This window comes from Monodon monoceros, unplaced genomic scaffold, assembly GCF_005190385.1.
Source record: "Monodon monoceros isolate NGI ecotype Baffin Bay Population unplaced genomic scaffold, NGI_Narwhal_1 Super_Scaffold_20, whole genome shotgun sequence".
Classification (NCBI taxonomy): domain Eukaryota; kingdom Metazoa; phylum Chordata; class Mammalia; order Artiodactyla; family Monodontidae; genus Monodon; species Monodon monoceros.
The window spans coordinates 107,945,757-107,968,674 of NW_021703777.1; the positions used below are offsets into that span (position 1 = coordinate 107,945,757).

The 22,918-nt window shown below is 36.7% G+C and overlaps 1 protein-coding gene across 2 annotated transcripts in view; it reads left to right on the plus strand.

Annotated features, from left to right (window-relative positions):
- Positions 1–8,971, plus strand: part of ENPEP (glutamyl aminopeptidase) — a 103,897-nt gene extending 94,926 nt beyond the window's left edge. For both annotated transcript variants that reach the window (XM_029235925.1, XM_029235927.1), the window contains 2 exons: positions 7,092–7,170; positions 8,204–8,971. In XM_029235925.1, coding sequence (XP_029091758.1) covers positions 7,092–7,170; positions 8,204–8,350 — 226 coding nt within the window. In that variant the 3' untranslated portion in view covers positions 8,351–8,971. The remainder of the gene's footprint in view (positions 1–7,091; positions 7,171–8,203) is intronic.
- Positions 8,972–22,918: the final 13,947 nt, after the last annotated feature.

Below are 22,918 nucleotides of genomic sequence, written 5' to 3' on the forward strand. Positions count from 1 at the left end.
GTCCCAAACAAATATGTAAACACTGACCAAAGAACTATACCATCTATAATCCCCATACCAAGAAATGGCCTCTGTCATCTCCTCCTAATCTCTCGTCTTCCCTTCAGCACTGCCTAGTGCATAATGACCACCTTATCAGAAATACTAACTGCAAAGATAACTTTTTATTTCTATACTCTTTTCTACCCTACAATTAACCAGTGTGCCATTATGTTCATTCACATTTCTTATCCTTCTGAGATCCAAATTATATCTCTAGCTCTCAGCAAAGATACCCTACATTGCTTTTGCTTACTTGTGATAAATTTTTGTCTTTTGTATTCTTGCAACTATTGAATGTAACTGCTCATCCATTTCTATGAAGATTGATTGGCATGCTTGTGTATGTGTGTGTGTGGTGTGTATATGATGCTCTGTTCATCTGTTTATAATTGTTTCAATAAACTATTTGGTTTAGAATTAATAAATCTACCTATTGAGAACATGTTATCTGGAGGTAATAGTTCATATTATGCAAGGTAGTACTTTCCATTTTGAAAGATATATGGCTAATGACACGTACTGTGTATTTTGTTTTAATCGAAAAGACTACGCAACTTTTTTTTGGTACATGCTGTAAGAAACCTATGTAGATGAAAAAAAATGCTTACTATTAAATTATTGTGAAAATATAAGTAAATAATATCCTATTTTACATAATAAAGTGGGCACTTCCTTATTGTTTATTAAACAGAATATTTCTCAAGGCTTATTTGAATTGCTGTCATGTGAGTTATTTCAAATAATGCATATTTCATTTTTAAAAATTAGCTCATTGTTATACCTCTTGAGAATTAAGAAGTAGGAAAAAGAATAGGTGTTACATTGCCATAAAGTCATAAACAGTTGGCCTTAAATCTATTAGACCTAATGTTGAAATTTTCAGGAAAAACAAATTGATGAAGTATTTGCAGTGCTAGTTCCAAAACCCTCTCCCAAGGCTTTTAATATTTCTTCATAGTCTAATGATCTAATTCTCATATCATTTCAAATAGCCTAAAACATAAAATTATATAATAACCACATGTCAGATACAAAAAAGCCCAATATTAATTATGGTTAGTTTGAAAAATATATAATTTCCCCATTAAAATTGGATAAGACAAATTAAATAGAAATGATCCAAGCATTAGCCAAATATTTTCAAACTCTTAAATGTTTTCCAGACTTCAGAATGTGTGGTTTTATTGCCTTTGTTTCTGAACAATTTATTGTCATCTTAAAATAAATAAGCTGCTTTTTTATAAAGCTTTTGTTACGTGATTTTTATGACAGCTGATGGCCACACCACTAATGTCCTTTCCACTTTGAGACTTAACCACAAAGTTCCAAAGATACTTCAGAAATTATTATTTGCTTTTGTTTATTCCATTAAACTCTTACATGAAACTATGAAGTTGAATGAACTCAATAAGCCAATATAGTGTGGTGTGATAAAGTTTGATTTAAATTTATGACTATGAATGAAAAATTAAGTCAATGGGACATGACTGAAGTCATTTAAACAGTATCTCATAAACAAGATAATTTAATAAGCACTTAACTAAAAGTTTTAAGTGCATCAAAACCATTTCTTCTGGATAACATAATAGTACTTACATAAATATTAAATCCAAGAAGATTATTTTTACATAATTATTTTTCAAAATATTTAAGATATAATTAAATCCTTATTTTAGTTTTAAAAGTAATCAAATATGATAAATATACAGCATATTTCCCCTTAAATGGTACACTTCATATGATGGTTTCTTGGAATGAACATATTTTGTTTTTATATTTCTGATATTTATACAGGTAGTTGCAGTTTTTATTCAATCTATTCATTGCTAGTTTCTAAATATATTCTTCAATTTTTAGTCACAAAGAACAAAACAGAAGAGGAATATTATAGAAATTATAGAAAGTCACTGGAAAAACTGTTTCCTTACCTGTAATAACAGACTTTCTTTGAATCTGTAAAATATCATTACAGGAACTTAGTGTGATTTCCTTTTTTAAAATCTCAATTTTCTTATTATAAAATAGGTGTGTATTGTTTTGCACAAAATGCAGATAAGCAAAAATAAGGATACAAAAATCACCCATAAACCCACCACCTAAAAATAACCTCTGTTGTCACACTGTTTTTCCTTGAGCCATTTTTCTATGGCTGTTCATTTATTTATTATATTAGACATATGTTTTTTGTTTTGTTTTGTTTTGTTTGTGGTACGCGGGCCTCACACTGTTGTGGCCTCTCCCGTTGCGGAGCACAGGCTCCGGACGCGCAGGCTCAGCGTCCATGGCTCACGGGCCCAGCCGCTCTGCGGCATGTGGGATCTTCCCGGACCGGGGCACGAACCCGTGTCCCCTGCAACAGCAGGCGGACTCTCAACCACTGTGCCACCAGGGAAGCCCAGACATACGGTTTTATAACCTGCTTTTTCTTACATTATCCTATATTGTGGATATCTTTTCATGTCTTTAAGTATGCTTCTTCGATGTTATTTTAAATTCTCAGTCATATTTCAATGTGTAGATACATCTTAGTTTACTTAGCCAGTCTCCATCTGTTGGATAATAAAATTGTTCCAAACTTTCCACTGTATAAATGATGTACTGATGAACATCTTTGAAACTGAACCTCTGTTCTCTTTGAACATCCTTGAGAATTTCCTTAGGATAAAAATAATAGTAGAAGTAATATTGCTGTGTTAAAGGATGTGTTCATTTTTAGAGTTTCTGATGAGTGCTGCAAAACTGTCATCCACAACAAAATTTACTATTAACTTTGACTATTTTTCCAACCCTTGACAATACCCAGTGCTGCCATTTAAAAATATTCTTGCTAATTGAGTACATGAAAACTGATATCTCATTTTAAATTATAATTCTTTCATCCTGTAAATATTGTGGAGCATCTACTATGTGCTAGGCACAGTGCTTGGTACTCAAAGTACAACAGTATACAAGGAGAAACATCTGGTTCTCTGTTCTCAAGGAGCTTAGAGTCTAATAATGAAGATCAATATTAAGTAAAGAATCACACAAATACATGTAGTACAGTTAAAACTGTAATAACTACAAATAGACGAGGTTCAGGACACACTGAAAGAGTGTAATGGGGAAACTGACCAAGTCAAGAGAAATTGAAGGTTAAGGGCTTTCCTAAGGGAGTGATGATTGAGCTGAATTCTGAAGGAAGGACAGGAGTGAATTATATGAACAGGAGGCAAAGCTTTCCTGGTTGAATGCCTACTATCAGAAAAGAGAAAAGATAAGGGCTAAGTTTTTCAGGGTCACATTAAGATTTGGGCTTTTGTTCTAAGAGCAATGATAAGGTCACTACAGGGTTTTAAGTAAGAAAGTAAAATGATCAATTTTACTCTGAAAAGAAAGCTCTGGTGGTAAAGTAAAGCACAGACCAGAGCGAATTTGAGGAAAGCAATTACAGAGCTATTGGAGTAGTCCCAGCAAAAGACAGTGAGACACTGTACTATGGATGTAATGGTGAAGATGAAAAGATAAGAACATTTAGAATTTGGTAGATTAGAAATGGGAGACAAGTGAGGTGACAAGAATTAAATGTCTAAATTTCCAGAAAAAGTTTGCAGAAGAACCATGAGTTCAGATCTATCTCTCTCTCTCTCTCTCTCTCTCTCTCTCTCTCTATATATATATATATATATATCTGCCTTTTGAGTCTCCTTTGAGATGTTAAAGTGGAGATTGTTTCAAGGAAGTTAGAGTCCCTTGCCAAATGCTGCTTAAGGTTTGAATAAATCAAAGAATAAAAATGCTCACTAAACTTATTGGTAACTCAGAAAGAGTCTTTCAGTGGAGTGGTGGGGGCAAAACTCAAATGGAAGCAAATAACAGTCAGTAGTAAGACAATAGAGGCAAGAAATGTAGAGAAGCCTCTTGAAAAGTTTGACTATGAATGGGGAGGTGAGAGAAGATATTAAGAGAGCGATGCTAGATCAAGGGAGAGGATTTTCCCTTTTTTTATATGGAAGATATTTTAATATGTTTAATATACTTAAAAGCTGATGAGACAGATCCAGTGAAGAGTGAGAGATTTAATATGTAAGACAGGAAAAAGATTTTTTGAAAATTAATGTTTTTGAGAAAGTGAGGGAGAAATAGGAACCAAAGCACAGATAGAAGGAAAACAGGTATATTTATATGTTTGTAAGCTAAAAGATGTAGAGGTTACTATGTATTTTCTCTGTGAATTAGAAGACAAGATCATCTGAGGAGGAAGGGAAGAGGGAGAGTGTTTGGAGGTTTTAAGAGAGTGAAAACATTTGCAAAAGGCAATTCAAAGAGGAAGAGAATGAGTTGACCAGGATAATGCAGGACTGTCAATGTGAAGGGCCCATTTAAGATTGACAGCCATGAATTTATAGTGAAACAATATGGGGAATGTTGGGTGACCTCCCTTGACAGAATGTGTCTAGGTGGTACAAACAAAGGAAATGAGCAGTTAATTTCACCCAAAGCTGGAGTTTTGCCAGACTCAAATTACTGAAATATAAGGGCGCTTAGGGCTTAGGCAAAAATGTTACTGAAAATGGTAGACCATGGAATCTAAACTATATAAGGAAACAAATGAAAGCAAAGGAAGAGCTGATGATCCAGAAGAAAGTAGGGGTAGGGATGGTCAATGGGTCAGAAATCCAGATAACGTCAAAGAATGGTCATAGTGGAAAGTGAATGGTAAATTATGTCATGGAGCATGCATAAATTAATAATTTTAGAGTCAGAGTACCTATGGATAATCACAAGGTATGATGATGGGAATTGGTGGCTGGAGTAGAGTGGAGAAAATACCATTGGAAATGAGGAGGTCAAGAAAGTAAGGCGCTAAGCTGTTATATCTTCATCCATGTGGACCTTGAAATCATGGCCTGTAGAAAGGATGATAGGAGTCAGGTGCCAAAGTGTATCATAAATGAGATGAAGGGGAATAACCTGAAGGAACAGAGGTTCTTAAAGAGAGAGTGGAGGAATAATGGTTGGGAATCCACAATGGGGAGCATGACCACACCAATTCCCTTTCTGACCTGGTGCTATGGAGGATGTGGGAAAATAAACATTCTCCAAATAAGTAGTATTCCCTGTAAAGGGGCAGTTCCAGAGGGTCAGGTGGCGGGTTTGAGAGGTTGGGCAGCTCTAGACAGCTAAGTCAGAGGCAAGGAGGTACACACATTATAAGAACAGTGTTGAGCATAGATGACTGAGATTCTTACATTTTGAATAATGGCTGATGACATTAAGTAAAGGGAAACTGCTTGCCTTAGATTTCTAAGAGAAGAAAGATGAAAGACATAATGGATTTAAATTCAATGGTGTCTGTGATAAGAGTGAACACCGGACCTAGTATACTGAAATTGTGGATAATTATTAGAACATTTCATCTGTTTCCATTAATACATTTTCTCTTTACGTTTCTTTTGAAAACTGCTGACTCATTCCTTCACTAATTTCATGTTGGCATATTTCTCCCTATTATCAATCTGTAAGGGTTCTTTTTATAGTGAAAATATTTGCCCTTTTTAAAACAAAATAATAAATTTTTAATTTTATGGCAGTTTTTCTTTAGTATAAAATTTTGTAATGTGTATGTGACAAACTTTATGACTTTTTATTTCACAATTTCTGCTTCTGTTATGTGATAAATTTTAAATGTAAAATTTCTCCTGTTTGTTTACCTCTTTATATATTGATATATTTTCCTTTATCTTTCCCCAACATTCCAACAGTTCAAGGTTTACAAATAATTCTTGTGATTATTTTTCTTACACTGTGATTAATTGGGATGAAATTTTTACCTGTATTACAATGATTTGTATTTTGGTCTATAAAGAAATTTCTGATTCTTGTTCTTTAAGAGAGAAAATGCAAAAGAGATAGGAATAGAATATTATCTCTAAAGTGCTATCTTTGCACCCAGCTTCAAGTGTCTTTGCTTAGCAGACTGATATAGATCATAACCCCAAATATGCAAGCAGCTAATAAAGCTTTTTGAAAGCAGAATAAATAGCCTATATTCAAATTCCTGCACCTGCAGGAAGACAGGAAGTGTTAGTTAGGATAAAGGTGATAGAGCTATTCTGCTGTAACAGAAACACAGAAATGCAGCAGCTTAAAGGACATAAATAATTATTTCTCACTCAGGTTGGTCTCCTGAAATGAGCATTCCAAGTTGTTAGGGTAGTCTGACCTTATTCTATCTGTGTGGTTGAAGTTTGGAAAAAGGGGAGGGGAAAAAAAAAAAAAAGTCCAAGGCAAGCAATTTCCCTTTACTTAAGCAAGGAGGTGGAAGTTGAACATATCACTTCTTTTTTAAAAAATTAATCATTTATTTATTATTTTGGCTGCATTGGGTCTTCGTTGTTGTGCGTGGGCTCTCTCCAGTTGTGGCGAGCAGGGGCTACTCTTTGTTGTGGTGTGCGGGCTTCTCATCGTGGTGGCTTCTCTTGTTGTGCAGCATGGGCTCTAGGCACACAGGCTTCAGTAGTTGTGGATCGCGGTCTCTAGAGCACAGGCTCAGTAGTTATGGCACACGGGCTTAGTTGCTCCGCAGCATGTGGGATCTTCCCGGACCAGGGCTGGAACCCGTGCCCCCTGCATTGGCAGGCGGATTCTTAACCACTGCGCCACCAAGGAAGCCCCGAATATATCATTTTTGTTCATATTCCACTGATGAGAACTGGATCACCTGTCTGCACCTAGCTATGAGGAAGGCTGAGAAATGTCATCTGACTGTGGTTCTCATGTGTGCAGGAAAAAAGGAGAACAGATTTGGGGAATGTAACAAGCAGTCTACCATCTCTGAGTAAGTGGTGTGGATATGTCTACAAAAAGAAGTGTAGAATTTGCTGAGAATTTCTCCTGAATTGGATTTTAAATTAAATATGTTTACTTACTGTGTTTTGTACTTTCTGTACTTTGAAAATTACTTTTTAAAAAACTCCCAAAATAAAAAGGATATGTCTGCATTTAGAGAAAATATTTAAAGTTCTGGGCACTTACATACCCTTTTCCTCCCCTAAATTTCTCTTCAGATATACACTCAATGACAGAAACCTTGGCCGGATTGTCACTATAGCAGAGCCATTCAACACTGAACTACAACTCTGGCAGGTATGAAGATAAATACCTCTATACTTGTCAAGGAAGGAACAGAATTAATTTTTTTTCTAGGAGAAGTGATATTTTCTCTATTCAGATCCCAGAAGACAAGAAAAAAGAAATAATTCTTATATATAATTAAATGTACACCTAGTTTTGTCTAAACTGAAAAAAATTCAAACAACCAAGAAATAAATAAAGTTTAAAAGTTGAGAAACGTGAGGCCTTGGGAGGATTAGAAGGCTCCATGAGACCATTTGGTTTAACAAAGCATGAACAGTATGTCTCCCCTTTCCAGGTAAATGTAATCCTGGGATAAGCTGGTCAAGATTTGATTCCTTTCTGAAGTCATAGTTTTGGAATTTCAAAACTAAGCCCAAATCTTTCAGATTTCAAATATCTCAATTCCCAGGGGGGCAGGGAATGTTCATTAATGTTGCATAAATAGAGATTGTATGAATTTTCAGTACCTGTATTAGATACTGGAATGTTACATTCCTCTGTATTAAGAAACAGAATAATCCTTATTTTTATAAATAACAAATACTACTATGGTGGAGTTTGGGGGAGGATTTTGGAGGGAAGAGGGAAAATGAACCAAGTTTAACAGAGATTTTTTGATGAGCCCTCAATAAATGAACTGAACGCGTATTAAAATACTCCAGATTCCTGGAATGAAAGGCTAAGCAAAGCCATCATTCCACAGACCAGATTGTCCAGGGAACACCTTGGGGAATGTGCAGAAAATTGAGAAACCCGAAGCAGCAGAAAGAGCATGCCGGCCACCAGTGTGCTGCTCTCCTTCCCCAATACATCAGGGCCTTTTTTGTGTGACATGCTGCCAGGTGTCCAAAAGCCATGGGTAATGATTGCTAATCTGAGAGATGGGCTCAATCTAAATGATGCACCAGAAAATGTATCTCAGTGTTATTCAGTGATACTGAATGTCCAGGGAAGAAGGAAATAAATCCAGAGTGTAAAGAAAATCCTTGAAGAATAATTGGGCTTAAAATTACTTTCTTAATTATTTCCTTCTCTTTTATAGATGGAGAGCTTTTTCAAAAGATATCCAGAAGCTGGAGCAGGAGAAAAACCTAGGGAGCAAGTGCTGGAAACAGTGAAAAACAATATCGAGTGGCTAAAACAAAACAGAGACACCATAAGAGACTGGTTTTTTGATTTGAATGGTTAATGTGTTCAAATTATCATATTTTAATTTTGTGACTGTATTGTTTCTCCCGTTAAATATTTGGTGGCCTAATTTACAAGCACTCTGGAGGGAGTCTTATACATAGATACTGCTTTTGCTAAGTACTTTAAATTGTTCCTCTTTGTTTATGAAGATACTAATAGAGTAGTTAATGTACTCAGGGATTTCTTCTAAGTGTACTTCATAGGAGATTCTTTACAAACTGAAGAGAATTTAAGAGCCATTTTAATGTCTTTAAATATCATTCTTTGTATCTTAAATCTGTGAAAATAGAACAATTTGGTCTTAGCTTTACATTTTTTGTACCAAAGAAAAACCACTTAATCTTCTCTCTTGATTGATTTTTAAAGTTTAAATACCAGTACTTGAGGGACCAATAGTATCATCTTAATCTTTATTTTATTATTCAGAATTACACAGATCTAGTATCATTGTATTCACATATGTTTTTACTCCTTTAAATCCTATCAAAGTAACCTGGGCTTATATTTTACTCTAGGATTGCATGAGTTAGCCAAAGAAATGCCTGACTGTTGCCTTTGTTCCCATAATATCAAAAAAGAACTCTCCTCTCCTTTTTAAAATAAATCTGAACGATTACCTTGAAAAAATACATTGTTTTCCAGTGTCACTTTACTCTTGAATAATAATGACTGCAGCATCCCCCAAATAATTTAGCTGGAGGCAAATAAGATTCAAGAACCCAGTCTTTTTCATGCTTGGTACTCTGTCATCTTGCTCCATTCCCTACAAAGCTCCTTCAAATAAGCTATGAAATTAAAGGGAAGATAGTGCTTAACTCTACTCCATGGATTTTAGGGGAAAAGGGCTAAATAATTGGAAACTGATTAGGAAAGAGAGAAGGCTGATTATTCCATAAAACTATATGGAATTAGAATTTAGCTTTGACCTAACCTAGCAATCTAAGTGTGAAAATGAGGAAACCCATGGATGTCTCCAACATGACTCTGCATATGTGAGGATATATCTTCTTATATATAACTTTTATGCATAAATCCTTAGATCCTAATCCATACAGAATAGCATTGATCAAATTTATATTCATGACTTGATTAAAGACATCAATTTTGTAGAAGCTGGTGGCAAGAACATGTTTAATATGGCACTCGATGCCTAGCAGATCCACAATACAAGTCCAATAGGCAGAAAAGATGGTAAATTACTATGTTCCAATCTGCTATATCTGGAAATCTAAATTTATTTGGAACCTTCAGAAGTATAAGATAATTTAAGATTGGTTTGATGATAATTGAAGCACATGGGAACAATCAAAATCTTAGCTTTGACTTTACATAAAAATGTGCCCTAATCAAGGACTCTCAAATTTTGTAACCTTTCCTATCGCTGTCTCTTAATTATCACTTTTCAATCCACATAGCTAAACTGGCAAATTCAAATGTAGACTGGAGGGGAAAAAAAGACAAAAAAAGAAGAAATTTTCAGACTAAAACTTTTAAAGTATTATTTTAAATTACTTCAGAAGAAAAAAACACATTAACATCATAAATCATCAGGGAAAAAAAAAAAAAATGCCACTATCCTCATGGGGATTAACACCCTAACTTCAAATTGACCGCAATCAAAACCAGCACTTGAAGTCTATGTATTGTATCAAGTGGACAAATAAGGAAGTGGGATCGTTTATCCTTCTGCTTTATGTAATAAATTCTTAAAAGAAAAATATAAATTTGAGGGGGATGGTAAATGAAACAGATTCCAACTTGCCTACAAGTCATTCTGTTCCATTCTACTTTAAGCACTAAAACTGAGAATGAATTGCTTAGTTCTCTTTAGCCCACGTGAAAAAGAACTGTGCACACTTTGCTATGACACCACTAGCTAATCAGGCCTTTCTCAAACAGCATCTGGTTTTTAAAAGGCTGATGACCAGTAGACAGATCTACGCCAAGAACAGTTTGCTACTGTGCTTTCTTGGTTGTGTCATGATTTTTACAGCGAAAAAATTTAGTACGTTGTATCCAAAATTAGACCACGGTAAACCATCAACTTTAAAGAATTAATTGGAAGAAATGATCAGCAAAGTCATGTAGCAAGAAGCAGTGCCAGTAATAATGATTGCCCCCCCAGGCAGTTTATTTCTATATTTCAGATCATTGCTGTGCACCCACATAAATATAAAGTAGGAGTTTAAATAATAAACTATGAATATAAAAGTGACCAGCAGGGAAGTTCTGGGAAGCAGAGATATACAGCTGGGTTGAAGACAATGGTACTCCTACAGTTACCCTCCATGTTGGTGAAGTGTTAATCCAAAAATAGATAAATATAAGGTGGGAACAAAAATCTAGAATCGTAATTCTCAAAGGGGATTAAGAAGCAGGGAACAGAAGGAAGAAAGCAGGATAACCAGTGGAGCTTTCCAAAGCTTTGCTAAATAATGATAATAGTGATAGTAGTAATAATACTAATACTCCTAATAATATCAAACTCCTTTTTATACCAAGCCCTGTTCTAAACGCAAGCACTCCACATACATCAATTTATATATTTAAACTTTACAAAAACCCCATGAGGTAGGTACTGTTAATATCCCCATTTTACAGATGGAGAAACAGACAGAGAAGTAACAAAACTTGCCCAAGGCAAAAAAATAGTATCTGGCATAAGCCAGGATTTGAACCTAGTCAGTTTATCACCAGAATCTATGTATTTAACCACATATTAAAGTAGAAACATGCATTTTAAAATTAAAGTGACCTGAGTTTGAATCTCAACTACTTGCCTTTAATCTCTCTATTGTTCAGTTTCCTCATCTATAAAGTGGGATAAAAATAATCACTACCTCACTGCGTTGTTGTGAGGATTAAATGCAAAAATACATGTAAAGGACGCATGTATGGGAAATGATAATCACTCAACATTAGATGCTATTATTGTTACTATTATGATATCTCCTAGTCCCCATTTAAGACACCCGTTTGGAGAATAAAGTTGGGTTCAGGAATAACCAAACCTAAGCAACTAAAGGCACTAAGGAAAGGCAGTGTGTCAGATTATGTTATTGTTCATTAATAGTCACTGGCCCTCCCTGGAGAGAATTCCATTATCTTACCCCACTGAAGTCTAACATGGGTATGTTGCTTTTGGCTGGTGAAATATGAATGAAAGTGATCTATGTTGATTTCAGGCAGAAATATACGGAGTCAGCACATGTTTTGCCATTTTTCTTCTGCCACCCTACATCCAGCAATGTTTCATATAGAGGCTGCTCTGTTAGCCTGAATTTCAGAATGAAAACAATGAAACCGAAAATTGGTTCTTTGAAAAGAACGACAAAATTGACAAACCTTTAGCTAGGCTGACCAAGAAAAAAGTGAGAAGACTTAAATTACTGAAATCAGGAATGAAAGAGGAGGCATCACTACCAAACCTACAGAGATAAAAAGAAAGAGAATATGCATAACCATACCCCAACAAATTAGTGTTGTCAACAACTTAGACAAAATGAACAAATTCCTAGAAAAACAAACTATCAAACTGACTCAAGAAGAAATAGAAAATCTGAACAGACCTATAACAACTGAAGAGATTGATTTAGTAATAAAACAAAAACAAAAAACTTCCCACAAAGAAAAGCCCAGGACCAGATGCCTTCCTTAATGAATTCTACCAAACACTTAAAGAAAAATTAGCACCAATCCTTCATAAACTTGCAAAAAATAGGAGAGGAGGGAACTTCTCAATTCATTCTATGAGATCACAGATACCAAAACTGATACCAAAACTAGGCAATGACATCATAAGGAAAAAAAACCCCAAACTACAGGTCAACATCCCTTTCGAATGTATACACAAAGATCCTCCACAAAATATTAGCAAACTAAATCTAGCAACAAAGAAAAATGATGAAAGACCATGACCAAGTGCCAACTGGAATTTACCCAAGAACGCAAGATTGTTTTGACATATGAAAATCAATCAACATGATATACTATGTTGATGGAACAAGGACAAAAACCACATAATCATACCAATGGTGCAAAAGAAGCATCTGACAAAATCCAGCACCCTCTCATGATAAAACAATCAACAAGCTAGGAATAGAAGGGAACTTCCTCAACCTGATGAAGGGCACCTATGAAACACCAACAGGGGGCCTCCCTGGTGGCACAGTGGTTAAGAATCTGCCTGCCAATGCAGGGGACACGGGTTCGAGCCATGCCCAGGGAAGATCCCACATGTCGTGGAGCAACTAAGCCCATGGGCCACAACTACTGAGGCTGCGCTCTAGAGCCCGCGAGCCACAACTACTGAGTCCATGTGCCACAACTACTGAAGCCTGCGTGCCTAGAGCCCATGTTGCACAACAAGAGAAGCCACCGCAATGAGAAGCCTGCATACCACAACGAAGAATAGCCCCCGCTAGCCGCAATTAGAGAAAGCCCACGCACAGCAACAAAGACCCAATGCAGACAAAAATAAATTAATTAAAAAAATAAATAAAGAAACACCAACAGCTAACATCATACATATAGGTAAAAGACTGAATGCTTTGCCCCTAAGATCAGTAACAGGACAAGGATGTTCTCGCTTGCAACTTTACTTAACACTGTAGTGGAAGTTCTTGCAAGGGAAATTATGTAAGGAACAGAAATAAAAGACATAGAAATTGGAAAAAGGAAAAAGGAGAATGATCTTTATTATCAGATGACATGATCTTGCACATAGAAAATCCTAAGGAATACACACACACACACACACACACACATACACATGATTACCACTAAATGTGTTCAGCAAAGTTGCAGGATACAAGGTCAATATATAAAAAGTAATTGTATTTTTATATACTAGCAATGAAAAATAAGAAAATGAAATTAAAATTAATTACATTCCAAGACCATCTAAAAGTATAAAATACTTAGGAATAAATTTAACAAAAGAAGTTCAAGACTCGTAGGCCTAACACTAGGAAACACTGTTAAAAAAAAGTAAAGATCTAAACAGACAGAAAGACATCTCAGGTTCATAGAATGGAAGACTTAATACTGTGAAAACGGCAATACTCCCCAAATTGACCTACAGATTCAACATGATCCCTAAAAATTCCCAGCTTGCTTTTTTGCAAAAACTGAAAACCTGATCATAAAATTCATATTGAAATGAACACAGAATAAATAAAAGAATCTTCAAAGTAAGAACAAAGATGTAGAACTCACGTTTCTCAAATTTAAAACTTACTACACAGCTACAGTAACCAATACAATGTGATACTGCCATAAGGACAGATATATAGGTCAATGGAATAGAACTGAGAGTCTAGAAATAAATACTTATGTATATGGTCATTTGATTTTTGACAAAACAATACAGTGGGGAAAAATAGTCTTTTCAATAAATGATGCTGGGAAACTGGATATCCACATGCAAAAAAATAAAGTTGGACCACTTTCTTACACCATACACAAAAATTAACTCAAAATGCATCATAGACCTAAAAGATAAAACTACAAAACTGCTAAAAAATAAAAATAAAAAATGCAAGTAAATCGATCAGGAAAGTGATGACAATCCTATCTGTAAATCAAATATCTGATTAGGGACTGGTATGCAGACTATATAAAGAACTCTTACACTCAATAATAAAAAGACAAATGACCCATAAAAAATGAGCAAAAGAATTGAATAAATATTTCTCTAAAGATAAACAAATATCCAGTAAGTATATGAAAAGATGCTCAACATTACAAACCAATAGTGAAATGCAAATTAAAACCACAATGAGATACCACTTCACACCCACTAGGATGGCAATACTAAAAAAGACAGACAATAACAACTGTTGGCAAGGATATGGAGAAATTGGAACCTTCATACATTGCTTGTAGGAATTTAAAATGCTGCAGCTGCTTTGGAAAAGTTTGGCAGTTCTTCCAAATAGTAGACACAGAGTTAGTATAGGACCCAGCAATTTTACTCCAAGGTATATATCTAAGAAAAATGAAAACATATGCCCACACAAAAAGCTGTATGCAAATGTTTATAGCAATATTATTCGTAATAGTCAAAAATGAAACAAATCAAATTATGAATGGATTTTAAAAAGACGGTATATACCTGTAGTGCAATATTATGGAAAAGGAATGAAATTCTGATACATGATATAACATACATGAACTGTGAAAATCATTTAATTGTACACTTTAAACGGGTGAATTTTATGGTATGTGTATCATGTCTCAATAAGATGTTTTTAAAAGCCACCCAGAAATTGAAAATAGAGAAAGAATATCCCCAAATACACAAAATCAAAACAGAGATACCATTTTTCACCTACCAGATCAACCAAAACTAAAGAGATTGGTAAAATTCACTTTGATGCAGGGATGGGGAAGTGGCCCTCTCACCACAGCTGGTAGCAGTGTGGATTGGAACAGTGTTTTAAATGGGAATTTGGCAACATATTTTACAATTTTAAATATGCTTTTCCTTTGACCCAGCAATACAGCTTCTAGAGATTTATCCTTTAGATGCTATATAAAGACACTCACATGGTATACAGGGATGAAAGGATTTTCACCTCAGAGCTCCTGAAAGTGAAAAACTTATAGCAGTTACTAAACTTGTTAAATAAATTATGATGTTCCCGTACACCAGAATAAGATACCAGCATTCCCATTCCCATATGCTCTACCTTCTCCTCCATTACAGCTGAGCTCCTAGCTAAGGCCAATGCACTAGGTCTCATCTTTGTTCAACTTCCCAAAGCACTGCACTAATAAATCTACGTCCTCTCTCATACCATCAGTGTTTCCTTATCTACTGGATTCTTTGCAACAGCAGAGAACCATGGTATTATTTTCCCCCAAAATAACCTCCCCTCCCAAAATCTCTTAACCCTATTTCTCTTTCCAGATCTCTCCTACTTACTGCAAATTTCTCTAAAGAGTTGTCCATTCTTTTTTAGAGGAGAATTTAGCAGAAACTATCAGATTTTAAATGGGTATGCCATCAGACCTAGCAATTCCAATATCAGGGATCCCTTTTAGATAAGTACTTAGAGATATTCATTTATTCATTCAACCGATATTATACAGCATTTGTTATGTCCAAGATTTTATCAGCAAATAAAAGACAAAAACAAAACAAAACAAAACAGAGTTGTCTAGGTTCACCTAAAATTTCTCCCTTGAGCCCATTCTAATCAGGCTTTAATCCCCACCATTCCACTTAAAGTGCGCTTGTTGAGGTCAGGACTTGCTAAATTCAAAAGTCAATTCTCAGCTAACTGATATCTGACTTAATCCAAAGTTAAATTTTAAGACTTCTAGACAAATGAAATGGACTATATATTCTTCATATAACCTCTCCAAAATACTATTTTCAACTGAGTTTTGATGTTTTATCAAAATAGTAGTGAGTCTGAATACAGATTTTCTCTCTTGTTATTTTAACAGACAGACAAACTGAGAGAAATGTTGACATATTCTTATGAAAGTTGAGAAGCAGCTGTATGAATAGACTTCCATTCCAAAAGTAGAACCACTGTACAAAGGTAAGATTTTCCCAGATAGACAATTTTGCATCTAACACATAGGCTAATTATTAAGGTCCAAAATTATAGGATGTAGAGCATGGCTCCAGTTGTTTTAGCCTGTAAAAGATTTAAAGAAAATATTGCTAAGCTTCCTCCTCAGCTATCTTCTCTTAGGGGAAAAAAATAAAACAACTCTTGATACAGTATCATAAAATCTATAACTTTAATTAATATACCTTTGCAATCAACACTTCAAGATAAATTAAAGATGTATTATAATTGGAAGGATCTATGTCAACATTATGACAATGATTATCCCTGAGTGGTGTAAATGATTCCTACCCAAGGAATTAAAGGTCTAGGTATAAGAATCAATAAAAGCTCAAATAAATGTATGCTGTTCCTGAAAAATTTACCCACAACATGACAATAAGGAGATTCAATGCTCTGATTTTTCAGGAACGTCTAAACTTGAAATTTATCAAGAAGGAAGCTATAAAAAATTTAGACAAAATTCCTGGTAAACTAACACATGCATAATTTGGGGTAAGTAAAGGGCTGTGCTTTTTTTTTTTCTTTCAAATATACAGTGATAGGCTACACTCTGGATCCAGCTAAGATTAGTCAATGACTGTATATAAATTATCAAAGTTTAGGTTAAACTTTTAAATCAAATGTGCAGTCATAACTTGAGAATAGAACAGAGCAACATGGGATCTACAACATTTTCAGCAGTTAGCTGAGAAGAGTCCTAGTGGTCAACTGGGATCTGATCTTCTAACCTCATTCACCAAATTCATGCTGCATGTAACACTGCCCCAGAATCTACCCTAAGTTCTGGTTCTGACTGCCATGCTTAGATTTTCTCACGTGGACGTTTTTATTTTCATATTTCATGTTGGTATTGGGGAAGGAGGGTCTTTAATTTGAAACAATAAAGAATAAGATTTAAGTATACAAGTTCCAACATGGGCACTTCGATTTCATGTACACCTTACAGATATGGCCATAGTTTTAGTTGTGCCTTGTTTTGTTAACTGCCAATCTTTTTCAAACCAGACACTGTCAACAGATAATAGGAAATTATAAATATTAAGTCAAGGGTGTAGCTATCCACAAAGCAAACTCAAGAATTAGGGTGATAAGGACTTCCCTGGTGGTGCAGTGGTTAAGAATCCACCTGCCAATGCAGGGGACATTAAACTCTAGAGCCCGCGTGCCGCAACTACTGAGCCCGCATACTGCAACTACTGAAGCCCGTGAGCCTGGAGCCTGTGCCCTGCAATAAGAGAAGCCACCACAATGAGAAGCCCGTGCAGCACAACAAAGAGTAGCCCCCGCTCACCGCAACTAGATAAGTGCGTGCACAGCAACAAAGACCCAATGCAGCCAAAAAAAAAGAATTAGGGTGATCTTTGGATTATTTCAGAGATTGTAGAAGAGAAAGATTCTTTCTCGAAGTTTTCAAGACTATTGATGCAAGTGCTATAAGTCCCTAGGAAATTTCTCTGGCAAGAATCCCTTTTCTTTCTCCCCAAATGTTAGAAATGAATGTATTTCCAACACCTAATGTGTCCTTCAATGCAGAGGTATCTTCTAACGGAGCAAAAGTACTGACACTTCTCTGCCCCTTTACTTCTCCCCTCATATTTAGGAGTAGGACCCTTCTCTGTCTCTTTACTCACTTCTCCCCTCATATTTGGGGCATACCTGGGTCAATTCATACTTCTTTTCTCTTCTAGGAGTCTACCTGTCCAGAGAGTGTAATGTTCTGATACATTTTCAGAAATAAAACAAACTTAGCAATAAAGGCTCCCTGTGGGGTAGGGGAAGTGGACATGAAGTTGCCCACGGAGTCATGGCAGAGTGGGGCGTCTATCTAATTCTCTGGGTTTGTTATTTTTACTGCTTACGAAGCTATGTCCTCCAACCTAGTCTTTATCTGTAATAACTCTTTATTTGTCTCTCAGTTGGCTGAGAATTCAGCTAGGAGGAAGGAGGCATATAAACTGCTGATGGATTGAAACTTGACACCAACATGAAGTCCCTCCCAGGGCTGCACGAAACTATATCTGCTCAACCACATCAGCTAAACCGATGTACTATGTGAGGTTTTTAGATAAAAGTAGGGCTGTTTGACTAGCATTTTTCAGAAACATTCCCGATTTTCTACTATTTGCCTCTGAAGATACATCTTTAAATGTATATTAGTAAATAGAAACTGTTAGCTTTAAACTGATATTTTAATAACAAAAGTTGGCCTTAAACAGTAATTTAAAGAGTTGGCCAGACTTCCCTGATGGCGCAGTGGTTAAGAATCTACCCGCCAATGCAGGGGACGCAGGTTCGAGCTCTGGTCCGGGAAGATCCCACATGCCACAGAGCAACTAAGCCTGTGCACCGCAATTACTGAGCCTGCACTCTAGAGCCCACAAGCCACCACTACTGAGCCTGAGTGCCACAACTACTGAAGCCCGGGCGCCTAGAGTCCGTGCTCCGCAACAAGAGAAGCCACCGCAATGATAAGCCCACGCCCCGCAACAAAGAGTAGCCCCTGCTCGCCACAACTAGAGAAAAGCCCGTGTGCAGCAACAAAGACCCAACGCAGCCAAAAAAAAAAAATTAAATTAAACTAAAAAAAAAAAGAGTTGGCCAAGTCCTAACTGAATTAGGCCTCAAACTTTATCTTGAAGGATGAGTAAGATACAGCTAGAGGAACACAACAAAGTTGGGGGGAAAAGGCCAGAGTTTTTAATAAACTTGATATAATGTAGAAGAGAGGAAGGGACGAGGATCACAACGCAGGATCACAAACCTGAATTTATGTATAGGGTCCAGAATACGTGAAGTCCTGAAAGTTAACCTGAGGCCTTTATCCCATAGGCAACTAAGGAAACTGTCAAGAGTTCAGGTAAACTACTTCATGGTACTGCTGCCTCGGCATCATTTTGTTTGACCAAGTGGCCTAGAGGGACCTTAAACATGCAAGCACACACCCTAGATAACAACCCACAAAGTCACAAATTAAGTTCCTGATATGACTCCCTCAATAGCCCTTGTAAGCAACAGTCTACCCTCCTCCCAGGACCCTGTGTGTTTCTTAGATAAAACCCCCATGGAATTTACCCAAACCTCGCTCTTTTGGTCGGAACTGACCAATTCTGCCTTAGCCCAGGGAACCCCAAAGCACTCCACCCATGAACCCTTACGAAAGCATGTTCCCCAGCTCCTATTGTTCTGTCTGCACTCTGCCTTGACCTCCCCATGCGGCCCCTCAAGACATGCCTTGTATTTCCTCCAGGACCTGTGAGCAATATACTCCTCTCTTCCAGTTTCTCTACTGGTCTGTTGTACCATGATTCACCATCCAGCACCCTGTGCTCTACGTAACAAATTTTACTTTAACAAAGTCATGGCAGAACCACTAAAATTTTTTTAATAGAGAAATAAAATACTGAAAATGGGGCTTCCCTGGTGGCGCAGTGGTTGAGAGTCCGCCTGCCGATGCAGGGGACACGGGTTCGTGCCCCGGTATGGGAAGATCCCACATGCCGTGGAGCTGCTGGGCCTGTGAGCCATGGCCACTGAGCCTGCGCGTCCGGAGCCTGTGCTCCGCAGCGGGAGAGGCCACAACAGTGAGAGGCCCGCGTACCGCAAAAAAAAAAAAAAAAAAAAAAAAAAAACTGAAAATAAAGAATTAGAAATACTAATTTGATTTTTCTACTGTAAGGTGTTTAGAAGTAGAAAGAGAATCAAGTACAACTAAGTGGGAAGTTTGAAGTGGTGCGAGCCTCAACAAACTGCCTTCATTTCCTGCATCACCAATTTTATTTAAAGCAAAAGCCTATGACTAGTCTCTACTTGGTCACCTACTATTCACTCCTCAATCCACCACATCATAATTTTTGCATCTGAAATGGTTCCTGCTAAGTCAATGGGCATGTTTTCATTCCTTATCTTACGTGAACAATCATTAACAACCAAGATAACTGACCACTCCTGTATTAGTTTGCCAAAGCTGTCATAACAAACTGGGTGGCTTAAACAACAGGAGTTTGTTGTCTCATAGTTTTGAAGGCTAGAGTCTGAAATCAAGGTGTCCGCAGGGTTGTTTACTTCTGTGGGCTGTGGAGGAATGATCTGTCCCAAGCCTCTCTTGACGGCTTAGATAGCTATCTTCATGTTCACATGGCACTCTCCCTGTGCATCTCTGTGTTCAAATTTCCCCTTTTTAAAAGGATACCAGTCATAGTGGATTAGGCCCACCCTAAAGATCTCACTTTAACTTGATTACCTCTGTAAAGACCCTATCTCCAAATAAGGTCACATTCTGAGGTACTGGGGGTTAGAATTTTAACATATGAATTTTTGGGGTGACACAACTGAACCCCTAACATCCTCCTTCTTGACATCCTCCTCCCTGGGCTTCCTTAGAGCTCTCTCTCTCTCTCTCATACATTTCTGACCACTCTTTCTTGTTCTCTTTTTCTGGTTTCTCTTCCTCCACCTGCCCCTTAAGTGTTGATGTTTCCCAGGTTCTGTACTCCTTCCTATTTTTTATTCCACATGTTACCCTTTGGGGTGCCACGCCTGCATGACTTTAACTGTTGTATATACAGAGATGCCTCCAAAATCTATACCTGAAAAATCTATATCCCTTACATTTGTCAAATCCCACAGAACTTTACAGTACAAAGAATAAACATTAACGTGTGCAAATTAGAAAAAAAAAAACCTTTAGGAGGTCAGAGGATCCCAGATTGAATACAGAATGTGACCAAAAATTACAAATTTATTTACAACGTCAATGAATGGGGTGGAGGGAAACATGCTGACCTCTGTAACTGTGAAAATGAGTGGATTCTATAAGACTAAGGGCAGAAGAAACTATATATAAGCACTGTATTTTAGTTGATAAAGTTGTTTCCCATAGAAGTTCTGGTTAACAATTCTGACTCTGCTATACATATCTGGTGGAACTGAACAATTAAGCAAATGGATGGCAGATGCTGGGAGCCAGGTTTTGCACTATGGGAATGAGAGGTTACAAATAAGGAAGGGAAGGGGGCTAGAATGATCCATGTGATAATGGATTCGAGTTTGAGGCATCAGTATGAACTCATGTTTAGCTTCATACAGAGACAGATGGTTGCATATAGAGATATTTATAGATATATGTATATAGAGAGCTCAGTATACACACATAGCTTTCCTTGTTCTGTCAGCTGACAGACTAGAAGCAACAACACCCCAGTAGTACTGAGCACATTTAGCACCCATATCTTGATTTCTAATACTGTTCTCCAAGAAAAGAAACCAGGACTCCTTGGAAAAATGGCTAATCTTAGGACTAGGGCAGGAAGTATACAAGATGAGTCTGGAGCATCTTATAATGCCAGAAAGTAAGGAAGTGCTCAAAAACAAAACAAAACAGCGCATCATCATCATGGGGGCATATAAAAGAGAGAGACACAGAAACCAACTGAAAGAGCTCCCAATGGCCAAAGCTGGACTAACTGATAGATGAAGTAGTACTGAATTATAACCCAAAGTATAAAATAAATAACCATGAGTCCACACTGACATAAATAAGTGATTAAATAAATTAATAAATGGGGAAGAGTACACAAATATCCTGTACAGAAGTCCACATAATTGATGTAGATACTCCACCCTCAAGGAGGTGGAGCATAGCTTCCCTCTCCTTAAGTGCAGGCTATGCATAATAACTTCCTTCTAAAGAGTACAGCATGAAAAGGGAGAAAAAAGGCAACTTTAAGGTGGAGACCCTGGCAAACACTACCTCAGCCAGGTGTTCCACGTCAACATCACTGATAAATCATGCTGTTAGTATACACCTTTGATATGATGTGATGAGGTGGCACTTCACGGCTCTGGTCATTCTCCCCAAATCCAGAACCCTCATCTAATCATGAGAAAAACATGGGGCAAATTGCAACTGAGGGATGGACTACAAAATATTGATACCTGACTGGTACTCAAAACTGTCAAAGGCATCAAAAACAATAAAAGTCTGAGAAATTGTTACAACCAAGAGAAGCCTCAAGGACATATAACAATTAAATGCAATATGGTATCCTGACACAGAAAAGGAGCAATAGATAAAAATGAAGGAAATCTGAATAAGTATGGAACTTAATTGATGAAAATAAAATTTAAGAACTATTTATCAAATATATGAATGATTCCTTAATAGTACCCTTGTTCTTGCTAAACTTCTTCAAGCACGATGAATTAGAAAGATGGCTTTGTCATCAACCAGACCAGATCTGATCTCAGCTTCGCCCCTCAATAGCTGTTGGATCCTGAACAAGTTACTTTTAACTTCACTAAGCCTATCTCCTCATTTTAAAAAGGTGCTAATATCTGCTCCATAAGACTTGTAAGGATAAAATGAAATAACTGTTCATAAAACACCTAGCACAGTAATTGGCACATAGCAGGAGCTCAATAAATGCTAAAATCCATCCCCTTTGCAAGTTGCAATGAGACCTGGAAGTCAAAAAGGGCAGGTCTTGTATATCATGTAGAAAGCTGAATGTTTACTTTAAGACTCATGTTTCAGCTTAATACTTTGCCATATGACACTTAAGTGGTGGATCTCACTTGTCAGAAATTAAAATATTTTGAATGCAATATGCCTCTGATGAGAAATAAAGCCTCTCTCAGCTGTCGGAACTTTTCATAAGTCTTCACCTTGTACTCATTCGTTCTTTGCTTATTTGAGACCTAATTATATCTTGCCTATTTGAAAAGTCCTTTCTGAATATCCCTTATTTTATTAAAAAAGACAGCGGGTAAATGAGAATAACCATTTAATTCACCATAATGGTTAATAAGAAAAGTGATAGACACAATGCATTTTGGTCATGAATTGTGCCTTAATAAAAAGTGAGTTTTCTTTCTAACTGCATAAAAGGAAATTCAGTAATAGCAACCAAAAGCAACCCAGGCCTACCTACATACCATGCTGAAATACAAGAGTATAAGCCAAAAGTAAGACTGTCTTC